At 44.0% G+C, this 12556-nt stretch overlaps 1 protein-coding gene across 1 annotated transcript in view; it reads left to right on the top strand.

Annotated features, from left to right (window-relative positions):
• The window catches only part of ADCY9 (adenylate cyclase 9), a 79816-nt gene extending 69384 nt beyond the window's left edge, over positions 1–10432 (top strand). Inside the window, exons 8-10 of the mRNA XM_069984112.1 lie at positions 1919–2067; positions 2152–2193; positions 7444–10432. Of these exons, the coding sequence (XP_069840213.1) occupies positions 1919–2067; positions 2152–2193; positions 7444–8518 (1266 nt within the window). The 3' untranslated portion in view covers positions 8519–10432. The remainder of the gene's footprint in view (positions 1–1918; positions 2068–2151; positions 2194–7443) is intronic.
• Positions 10433–12556: the final 2124 nt, after the last annotated feature.

The raw sequence follows: 12556 nt of genomic DNA, 5'->3' as shown, positions 1-12556 counted from the left end.
CCATGAATAATTTTTATGCCACAAATTCTCAGCGCTCAATAGCAAAGGTGATAGGCCAGCCGGCTCGACGCACAGTTACGTCAGCACCTAATATTGACAGATGACAGTGTGCAAACATATCCATGCTTTAAAAGGAAAAATTGTAATGGGAACCCTTATATTGACAGTCCCTGCTGGAATTAATAGGCAGATACCAACTTCCACTGAGTTTAATGGAATCTGTAAAAAATTCACATGCACTGAGCTCCCCCTAGTGGTTGTAGCCTGCACACAGTTTAATAAACAGGCATGTAGAGTATGGGGAGATTTGAGAATACATTGAGAAATATGATGTTCAAACTAAGTATTGTGTATAGGAAGTTGTACTGAGCATAATATATTGGAAGTTGTACTGAGCACTGTATCTAGGAAGTTATACTGAACACCACATATAAGATGTTGTACTAAGCACTGTAGCACTGAAGAAGATATACTGAACGCTGTATTTACTGCGTATGCCGGGTGTTAAAAAATGACCACAATTAGCAGAACACCCCTATAGGCATTAGTTAGAGGCAACAGAGCAGAGGTAATTTCATCTGCAGCACTTACGACCTTCACCTATGGGACATGCATCTATCTTGAGATCAGGGGCTCTATAGACCCCTCTAAATATTAGATAATAAGATAGACTGTCATAGACAGATAGATGATAAATTGGTAAAATGATAGATAGATAGATAGATAGATAGATAGATAGATAGATAGATAGCCCAGTCTAAAAGTCTGTCCTAAAGTCTTGGCCACTAGGTGTCTCCCTTCCTTGCAGTATGCTGCCCACTACCTGTTGTTAGAGGATTTCTGCCTCTAGTAACAGGCGGACAAGGACAAAACAAAGGAAGTGGTAATGGGGGATAGCTACCTTCTCCTTCTCATCTCTGACCACCTGTATAAGGTTCAGGTCAGCTATCCCTTCTGTAATTACCAATGTACCTGTACCGATTTCTGTATGTGCACAGTGCTGACGCCGCAGTGTGATCTCCTCCTCCCTTTAGCTTCACAGCAGTAGCAAGTAGTGTAACCCAGTCATTGCTGCTGTTTCTTATACTGGTAAATCCAGTGCATCAGTAACCCATTCTCCCCTCTACATGCCATCTATAGTACTGTTTATCCCCTGGCACAGAGTCAGCCTGTTTAATGCACATTTTCAAGAGAACATATGAAATGACAGTGTTTATACATCTCCTTCCATTGGGTAGGGATAGTGACTAAAGAAATCATACTATAGTGTGGGTAAACCCCTCTGCTATAGTCACAGCCAGGTCCAACATAGGTCCAAATATCACATAGGTTACATAGCTATTCTTTGTATGGCCATCTTAAAGGGGTTCAATTCACAATCTGGTTTGGCACTCTGACAGTGGGTGGTGTACGTAGATGAGAACGAATACCCGTAAGACAATCATATAATTCTCGGCACTCACCAGTTCAGTTTATTAGGCCTTTATTGTATCAATCCATGAAACAAAAAACTTACAGGACGCGTTTCGGCTAATTTGCCTTTATCACCTGTCGATAAAGGCAAATTAGGCGAAACGCGTCCTGTAAGTTTTTTGTTTCATGGATTGATACAATAAAGACCTCATAAACTGAACTGGTGAGTGCCGAGAATTATATGATTGTATCTTAAAGGGATTGTCTGCTTGAAAATAAGGGGAGATCAGCTGATTGCTGTAGGTCTGACTACAGAACCCCTTTGTAGTAAAATATTATCTTTGGCAGAGACTTCGGCTGACCATACGACGGCCACTACAGGGGGAATTCAGTATTACAAGTTGGTCATTCATGTAATACATGGACAGGCCAGGTCTGCGTTTGCGTCCACCCTTTAACCTGACTATTAGTTAAATGTCATTACCAGTCTCTTCTCTACCTACAGTACACCATGTTCCTGTGCTCGGCGCTCCTGATCCCCATCGTCCAGTACTGTAACTTCTGCCAGCTCAGCTCCTGGCTCCGCTCCTCTCTTGCCACCCTGGCCGGGGCCACACTGCTGATACTCTTTTATGTGCCGCTCTTTCCAGATGAGTAAGTCAATGTCACGGCCTTAAAGGGATACACAGATTTTCTTCTCCTGATTACTTTTATAATCCGGTCTTATGTTTCTTCCAGGTTCCCTGTGACACCAGAATCAGACACGGCAACAAATTTCAGGTAGGTGGAATTATTTAGGCTGAAATACCAAAATGCTTTGAGCAAAGTTGCTGGTGGGTTGTGTAAGACTACTGTACACTACTACTACTACTGTAAGACTACTGTATACCAATGTAGCTCTTAAGTTTAAATTTTAATCTTGGCAAATGCACACATGAAACATAGGACAGAGAATTTTGGCACCCAACTTATGTCTCCATCAGGTCCAAAGTATATATATGTATATGTAGTTAGTTAAAGGGGTACTCCAGAGAAAAAAATTGTGTGTCATAAAGTTCCACTGATTTGTAATTTACTTCTATTAAAAAATATTCCAATGCTCAAGTCTTTCAGTATTTATCAGCTGCTGTATGTCCTGTCCATGTCCGGATTTGCTGCTGCTCTGGACAGTTCCTGACATAGACAGAGGTGGCAGCAGAAAGCACTGTGTCAGACTGGAAAGAATTCACCACTTCTTGCAGGAAATACAGCAGCTGATAAGTACTGGAAGACTTGAGATTAGTAGTAGAAGTAATTTACAAATCTGTATAACTTTCTGACACCAGTTTATTTAAAAAATAAAAATAAAAATTCCGGAGTACCCCTTTAAGGTAGAACATTCTTGTTTGGTTCTCCAATGAGGAGACCATGGTGAGACAGATAGTGCCCCCATCCTCTGCTAGGCTCTTAGATGCCATTGTAGACTGTGGCATCTAAGAGGTAAATGGCTAGGATCAGCAATTGCACTGTTCCCCCGCTACCAATCACAGCTTCTTTCATTCTGCTGTAAATGTATTCCTAAGTAAGGCCTTATTCACACATCCATAGTTCTGTCCGCAGTTCTGGACACGCAATTGCGGACAGAACATATGACCAATGTTACCGTATGTGTGTATGGGGCCGTGATCTGCTATGTTAATATAGTGCCAATGTAGTTCTCCGTGAATCACAGAGCAGTATTTATGCACATTCATATTGGGGTCCATGGATGTGTAAACTGGGCTATTTCCGCCATGGACTTTGGATGGAGTGGAGGGGGCACATGCTTGAGCTCCGCTACTTTCACATTCCTCTTAGACAAAGAGAAACTCAAGGACTAGTAATTGGTTGGGGTGCAAACATTCAGACCCTCACCAATATAGCCGTTATCACCTAGTAAGTGAATGTGAGGTAATTGTTTCTAAGGCTGGGTTCACACTGCGTTTTTGCAATCCGTTTTTTTTCATCCGTGTATTTGAAAAAAACGGATGAAAAACGGATTGCAAAAACGGATGCAGTTGTGTGCATCCATTTTGATCCGTTTTTCCATTGACTTCCATTATAAAAAAAAACGATCAAAACTGATCCGTTTTTTGGGACGGACACAAAAACGTTGCTGACACTATTTTTTTTTTGTCCGTTAAAAAAAACGATCCGTTAAACAGATTGCAAAAACGCAGTGTGAACCCAGCCTTACTGGAATTCACAGGCCAAGACAGGTATTGACAAGCTCTGCAGTCTCATGTTATGGGACCTCTTCCTGGCTGACTCCATATGGAACATTGAAATCATCATACTAGGGAGTAGGGATGGTCCGAACCCGCCGAGGTTCGGGTTCGGATGAACCCGAACGCTCGGCATCGGATTCCCGCTGTCTGCCCACTCCGTGCAGCGGGCAGATACAGCGGGAGGACCGCCTGGAAAACTGGGATACAGCCTATGGCTATATCCCAGTTTTCCAGGCGGTCCTCCCGCTGGATCCGCCCGCTGCATGAAGCGAGCAGACAGCGGGAATCATGACCGAGGGTCCGGGTTCGTACGAACCTGAACCGAACTTGGTTCGGACCATCCCTACTAGGGAGGAGCAGAGGATGTTCTAATATTGTCTGGAAGGGTGGGTGCTGTCTAGCTGGTCATGGAAGAGGTGCCCAATCCCTTAGGAGTGCTTGTCACTAGAGAGGACCGAGCCATAGAAGCTGCTAGAATTCAGGTAATTAAAGGGGTATTCCACTCAAACATAACTTTTGATATGTTGCAGCCCAAGGTGAGACTAACAATTCATTCCATACTTATTATCTATTCAGTCTCCTTCCCCCCAGTTCTGAGCTGCTGCTTTTTGCGGGAGACGCAAAACAAGTATGGAAAGAATTGTTAGTTTTACCATGAGCAGCAACATACGAAAAGTTATATTTGAGTGGAAGACCCCTTTAACCAGATAGCAGCACTTTCTTGAGTCCTATTAACACTGCTGATGACCTGTACTGACAGTTAGCCCCTTTTTCTTACAGGATGAATCAAGCTAGCCACACTTATTACAGATGTGTTGGCTGTAAAGATGAGCGAACCTGGAGCATGCTCGAGTCGATCCGAACCTGAACTTTCGGCATTTGATTAGCGGTGGCTGCTGAAGTTGGATAAAGCCCTAAGGCTATGTGGAAATCATGGATATAGTCATTGGCTGTATTCATGTTTTCTAGACAACCTTAGAGCTTTATCCAAGTTCTGCAGCCCCCGCTAATCAAATGCCGAACATTCAGGTACGGATCGACTCGAACACGAACCCGGTTTGCTCATGTCTAGTTGGCTGGTATCTAAAATCTAATCTAATGCAGGGATGGGGAGCAGCTTTGGCTGTCCAGGCATGATTGACATTGTAGTTTTGCAACAGCTGGAGTGCTAAAGGTTTGCTGATCGTTGTCTTCTATTACACAAGACGATAATCGGCCATAACGGGCAAAATAGGCCGCATACGGCCGATAATCATTTCCTGTAATAGGGCCTTTAGACACAGTCTGGAGTCTGCTCTACAAATTGAGAGGTCTTTATGTAAGAACCATTTATCCCTTTAAGTACTAAGCTTAGATGGCTCTAAGTACATAATGTCAATAAAGTGAACTTCCCCTTTAAGTCTTAGAATAAATTATTAGGATAAACAATCATTTGAAGGAGTGAAAATCTTGTGCCTGTCCCCCACTCTCTAAACTTTCTTTGTACTTGTTGCCTGGAGAATGATTAATCTCAGGGGTGTAGAGGCCATTTGCATGTCCAGCTGCCACATCTCCTCCAGTTGTCCGCCTTCCGGCAAAGCAAATCCCGCACCACAGGCCATTTTTACAGACTCCTTTCACAGTCGCCATTGTCTGCAAGCTCCATGGTCCCAAGCCCCCCACCTGCCCCAAGCATCTGCTTATACAAATACCATGGACTAAATGCGACCATTGATATTGCTTTACAGAAAAACCTAAAAGCATGGCAGTGCTGCAAAGTACGTGATAGTCGGCCATCTTGGGATCAGGGCATTTGGGGCCTCTCCAGGATTCAAGACTTTTGTTTTTTTGGGGATGTCATAGACAGGCAGATGTCTCGCTGACAATGACGCTTTGTGAGACATCTGCTCATTCGCTGACCTCTCTTTTTCTTTGAGAGATGGAATGGGTTATGGTCATAGTACTAACATGGCGGAAAATCTTTACCTTTCATATCTTTTTTTTTTCTAACAATATCTCATGGCTTAAAACGGCGATCACCAACCTGTGTCTATCCAGCTGTTGCAAAACTACATTTCCCATCATGCCTAAATGGATGAAGTCTGGCAGAGCATGATGGGAGTTGTAGTTATACAACAGCTGGAGAGACACAGGATAAATATAACTGGCTTTAAGGTCAGGAAAAACACAGCAGTGATATAGTTAATACAGGGCCTAAGGGAGTGATGCATGACATGGGGATTCTCTATTTGAATCCCTGTATCACACTCTGCCCTCTATTGACAAGACAGTGTATCTTATTGCCCAGTGCTCTTTTTACTGGTTGCTAAGGACGCTTTACTTGGCACCCAAATTCAGAAGAATCTAAATTTTAGGCAGGGTATCCATGGCAACCAGTCTTAACCAATTAGCAACCTCCTATACATGTTTTGATGATGGTTACTTATGGGCCTTATTCCTGCTCATACATCTATTTAGGGATACCCACACCAGGTATCACGGAGGCCCGGTTGGGTCATGACAGCAGGGGATCTGCCCCACAGCCAGTACAGTAGTTTAACGCCTCTAATCCTGGTAGTTTAACACTTTACAGCAAGGATGGAGAACCTGTGGCCCTCCAGCTGTTACTAAACTGCAGTTCCTATCATGCCATAAGCCATCAAGCCATAACTTTGGCCTTCCAGGCATGATGGGAATTGTAGTTTTGCAGCAGGTTGAGGTCTGCAGGTTACACATCCCAGCCCTTAGAAGTTACTGCATGAACTAAGCAGGGTCCGCACTGTCACTCCATTGACAACCCCTAAAGAAGGTCCCAAGGTCTGCCATGTAGGATAATTAGAAAGGAAAAGAAAACAAAAAGCCAAGAAAATGGTGCCAATATAGTTGAAAAAAAGAAACAGAATAAAAACAAAAACATTCTATATTTATAAAAAGTTACTAAAAAATACAAAATATACAAAATTATATTTCTTCCAGTTCCCCCCAGAAAGATTTAATGAAATTTAAGGGAGAAGTCCTGAGAATTTTTTTTGTAAAGTATTGTATTGGCCCCCAAAAGTTTGACAAATCACCAATATTATTATGGGAAATGCTTATAAAGTGCTTTTTTTCCCACTTACTACTGCATCAAGGCTTCACTTCCTAGATAAAATGGTGATGTCACTTCCTGGATAAAAATGGTGATGTCACTTCCTGGATAACATGGTGATGTCACTTCCTGGATAACATGGTGATGTCACTTTCTGGATAACATGGTGATGTCACTTCCTGGATAAAATGGTGATGTCACGACCTGACTCCCAGAGCTGTGCGGGCTGTGGCTGCTGGAGAGGATGATGGCAGGGGGATGCTCGGTGTCCCTCCAGTGCCCTGTGATGCGTGACTGCCACTGAATGCCCCATAAAAAGTTGTCTATACCAGCTGATTTCTGTGGGATCGGTTGACCATCTTATGTATATGGTTGGTGGCCTCCTCCCCTGATAGATAATGTTGGGGGGAGAGAAGGATCAGGCCTGTTGGATTTCGCTGCCCAATCCTTTTATTCCCAGCTGCCAGTGAGGAGTCTGGCAGCGGTTTGCCCCTCTTCGCTTCATTTAGAACATGTAAACACTTTGCTGAGCCGAATGATCCTGTGTATGGTTTAATGGAGGGATAGATCACAAACAAATAAATGATTTAGGTTTACGGCTATGTCAAGTTGTTTTCTGTATGGTGACGTGTCTTCTGTTCAATAACGCTAATAAAATGTTACAATATCATGGTGTATATAACAATAATATGTCGCTATGTTCTGTTTTATCACCAGCTCTTCCTCTCCACCCGATGTCATCCTGGGCATCAGCAATACCAGTAAGCCATCGACCCAGCTAGGGCAGGAGCTCACCGTGGCCTACTTCCTCCTTCTTCTTTTGGTTTGGTTCCTGAATCGGGAATTCGAGGTCAGCTATCGTTTGCACTACCATGGTGATGTGGAGGCGGACCTTCACCGCACTAAGATCCAGAGTATGAGAGATCAGGCAGACTGGCTCCTCCGTAACATCATACCCTATCATGTGGCCGAGCAGCTGAAGGTCTCCCAGAGCTACTCCAAAAATCATGACGACGCCGGCGTCATATTCGCCAGCATAGTCAACTTCAGCGAGTTCTATGAAGAGAACTATGAAGGGGGTAAAGAGTGCTACCGTGTCCTCAATGAACTGATTGGAGACTTTGATGAACTTCTTAGCAAGCCTCATTATTCCTGCATCGAGAAGATCAAGACCATTGGCGCTACCTACATGGCCGCCTCTGGACTCAACCCATCTCAATGCCAGGACAGCAGCCAGCCCCACCGCCACCTTCAGACACTGTTTGAGTTCGCCAAGGAAATGATGAGTGTGGTGGATGACTTCAACAACAACATGCTATGGTTTAACTTTAAGCTCCGCATTGGGTTTAACCATGGCCCGCTCACTGCTGGTGTTATTGGAACCACCAAGTTGCTTTACGACATCTGGGGGGACACGGTGAATATTGCCAGTAGGATGGACACAACAGGCGTGGAATGCCGTATACAGGCGAGTGAGGAAAGCTATAGGGTGTTAGTGAAAATGGGCTATGACTTTGACTACAGAGGGACTGTCAACGTCAAGGGCAAAGGACAGATGAAAACGTACCTCTACCCAAAATGCACAGACAATGGCGGCCTGGTGCCCCACCATCAACTGTCTATCTCTCCAGACATTCGGGTGCAGGTGGACGGGAGCATTGGACGGTCGCCTACGGATGAAATTAGCAGCCTGGTGACAGGAGGCAAAGGGGCGGTGGAAGCAGGAGGTGGGGAGGCAGGACGCAAGCGGGACAAGACAGATGACAGAGGCCGAGATGGTGGCGCACGGTGAGGCTGGTGGAGTGGAGAAGGACCGTATGAAGCATGTGGGGCCACCAGTGATGAACGAGACTGATGGCCCTATGGAGCACCTATGCTCTGCACTGTGCCGGCTGATGGAACTACTCATTCTATACCAAGAGCCACTGCATCATTCCGCAAGTCTTATGATGATGTGGCTTCCAATGATTATCTATATAGATGGCTCTTAAATTCTTCTAGCGCTGGTGGACCTGTGTGTCCTAAGTACACTTTACTCTGTCTCCTGCGTATGGTGGGTTATGTGGTCTAGTCTAGAAGAATGTTGTGGGCTACAACATGTCCTCGCTGGGGTAATTCTTCAAGGTTGGCTAGTAAGGTCAAGCATCCAATATTGTTGGGGGGGGTGCATCCCCCATTATTTCTCTTACCTATGGAGGTGCCTAACCTCCTCCTGCAAGTTGCACAGACACTGGACTATATATACAGTATATAGGTTGGAAGACCATTCTCTTAAGCCCCATCTCATGCCTCCGCCTCTTCGTCAGCCATACTGAGGATTGAACTAAGTGCCTTCCACTCTCTGGGCCTGTCCCACCCAGATGAGATGACAGTGACACCTTGCCGCAATTCTCGCTAATACTTGCCAAAAGCATGCGCCTCTCTGGACTGCTGCCCACCCACCGGAAATAAGTGGGGATGGGATTGAAATTTGTCAATGGGGGAAAGTGGGTAGTGAGATATCTCCTTTGTTTCTTAAGACAATGCGATTGTAATGTGTTTTCAGTAACACTTTAGCTGCCTACTAGATCCCATTAGCTGTGATGCCTCCTACAGGGTAAAAACAGAATTTCAAGGGTATTTTAAGAAAAAAAAAATCCAGTCTTCTATTCTATAACCCATCTTTGTTGCCATAGCAGAACAAGGTAATAAGGTACCTCTCTAGCAAAAAAACAAAACAAAACACAACTGGTGTTAAGCACTCAAACCTTCTCCTGTTCACCAAGCTGTGGCGGCCATCTTTATGCCAAGACTGGTCTTTTAAAGGGGAAGTATCACTTTTTTTTTTCATCCGACATTTCAGCCATGTGTCATAATCTATGTGCAATATAATAGCATTTTAGTTCATAGTAAGATTTAGAAGCATTTAGGCATTGACCTTGGTCAATGATTCTCATTTCTGATCCCAGATTTTTTGGGATATTGTATCTCATTTTTTATTTCTTGGTACATCCCAGCCACAGGTTTGAATGTATTATATTAATATTTTAGAAAATTTTCAACTAGTTTTCTTGGGATAGCATATACAAGTATTTTTTCCTTCCCCGAGCCCCTGCAGCCGCCATGTTAGGCTTTTAATTGTATTACCCTCTTAGTCACCAGACGTCATACCTAGACCTGAACCTACATAACCTGCCCAAGGCTTGTTGGCACTTAGGATGCTCCGCCAAGTCCCTGGGCCTAAGTGCAACTGCAATTTCTTCCCCAACTATTACTTGTCAACAGTCCCAATTTTACCAGGACAATCCCAGCAACTGGGCTGCAAAGGAGAGGGGTTTATGTATTTGGGGGACCTTCCTGTGCAGTCACAGGGGTGGAGCTTAAAATGGTACTTCCGGTGGGTCAGAAAGTTATATAGATTTGTAAATTACTTCTATTTAAAAATTTTAAGAATTCTAGTACTTATCAGCTGCTGTATGTCTTGCAGGAAGTGATGTATTATTTCCGGTCTGACATAGCACTCTCTGCTGCCACCTCTTTCCATGTCTGGAACTGTCCAAAGGAGAGGTTTTCTATGGAGATTTGCTTTTGGACATGGACAGAGATGGCAGCAGAGAGCACTGTGTCAGACTAGAACCACTTCCTGCACGACATGTAGCAGCTGATAAGTACAGGAAGCCCAGTGTGCGCATCAGAGATGAGTCCGACGCTCATAGAGAATGAATGGAGCCATCATTCTCTATGAGCGTCAGACTCATCTCTGATGCGCGCTTCGGGCTTCCGACCGTGGTATCTCGCCGGCGGGAGCGGCTCCAGGAGCGGGACTTCGTGCACAGCATAAGTATAAGGATCTCCAGCGGGGGGTCGGCCGGGCTCTGCCCCGGCACAGGGGGTGACAAGTTCCCTTTAAAAAGAAGTAAATTACAAATCTATATAACTTTCTGAAACCAGTTGATCTGAAAGATTTTTTTTTTGCTGGAGTACCCCTTTAAATATCTTAATTTAGGCTTTTGTAGGTATAAAATATACAGCCTATAAATGGTCATATGACCTATTAACCATATAATCCCACCCAACCCCAAAAATGATACTTCCTCTTTAATAAGTATAATGGACTTAACCGTATACATAAAATGTATTCTTAGGTTGGGGGGGTTATATTTCCCAAGTGTTTATGTGTTAAAGTGGGCTTACGGTAGGTGTACGGATTCTCGTGAACTGCAAAAAAAAAAAAACCCATAAAAATAGCAACCTGTGTACATACATATACATATGTTACTTTACAGGGCCAAATTTAGATAGTTTAGACCAGTGGTCTCCAAATTGCGGCTGTCTGGGCATGCTGGGAGTTGTAGTTCTGCAACAGCTGGAGAGCCACGGCTTGGAGGCCTCCCTGGGTTAGGTTACCGGTTATGGGTGCCTCTATTTATTACCCTATATACCAGCAAGGTGTTGGTTAAATATGGTCAATGTTAGACGCATTCATTGCCCTAGGCCTATATAGTGTTTTTACAATGAATTTGGCTCTAATGGTTGTATGCACCCATGTGTTACACACGCGTATACTGTACATATGTGCGTGTGTATCCACATAGGTGCATGTGGTGACTGACATGTACATAAACACATAGGTATGAACCAATACAACTCCACAGACGGCTATATGTATATACTCCATACGTAGATGTACACAGGGAAATAGGAGAATGTAGTGCCTGGATATAAGGGCATCTCTTAGACGTGCCCAGGTTTCCTGTGACCCCCCCCCCCCCCCTCCCCAGGTCTTGCCCCTCCTCCTCCTTATGCTCAGACTTCTGCGGTGACTGAACGTTCCTGCTGCGCGATATATTCTGCAGAACAAACTGCAAAAGCCAAAATAAATGCATTAAATCCTCCGCTGTCTGGATCTCGGGCTGTGTGCTCTGTTGTGCAGCGTTTAGTATCTGAGTGGCATCACAATGCCGGGTGACTACCAACTGTATGTAGGCTAGCAAGAAGAGAGAGGGAGGGTTAGACTACATGGAGCTTGTTTGTAGTCTGTTACCATAGAAACACATTGGTTGGCAAAGCAGCTGTAAACACAAACAGCTGGAAATTTTCATAGATATTATTTGCAAAGTTTCTTTGTAATTTTAGAGGTAATGAAAAGGGTATCCCAACCAATCCTAAGAATGGTAGCGCTTTTTCTGAAGTAGGGAGACGAAGCCTGGTGAGTCTCCATTAAAGCCAAAATACTAGTGGAAGAAGAACGCCTTTAAAGTGTTACTGTCCCTTTAAAAAACTCAGAGTCTGGGTTGTCAGCCCTCCACTGATAGATTGATAGATATGGGAGAAGTGCATGGCTGGGCTCTTCTCTGCCTCATATCTTGCTATAGGTGATGGATTCTATATTAAATTTATGATGATCATTTCCTTCAATGAGCCAGGGAGAGAGGTGACAGTAACACTTTAAAGGATTTATCCAGGATTTGAAAAAACATAGCTACTTTCTTGCAAAAACAGCACCACCCCTGTCCTCAGTCTGTGTTTGGAATTACAATTCAGCTACAATAGAACGAAGCTGCAAAACTACACCCAAACTGAGGACAGGAGAGAGGCGCTGGTTCTAGAAGAAAGTGGCCATGATTTTCTAACCCCTTTATAGGTAGGTTCACACACTACAGTTCTGTCCTGCCACCATCTGGTGAGGAATACGTAAATGGTGATTATTATAGGGTTAGATCACAAGGGGGATATCATATCACTGGAATTGCACTGATGTTACATGTGGATTCTGGTGCAGACCCTCTAAAGACTTTACTTCTACACTAAAAGAGATTAAAGGGGAAGTTCAGCTAAATTTTCTTCATTT

This window comes from Dendropsophus ebraccatus, chromosome 9 (genome assembly GCF_027789765.1).
Source record: "Dendropsophus ebraccatus isolate aDenEbr1 chromosome 9, aDenEbr1.pat, whole genome shotgun sequence".
NCBI classification, from domain to species: domain Eukaryota; kingdom Metazoa; phylum Chordata; class Amphibia; order Anura; family Hylidae; genus Dendropsophus; species Dendropsophus ebraccatus.
Note: the sequence above shows the minus strand (reverse complement) of the source record. Positions and strands in the feature narration are given on the sequence as shown.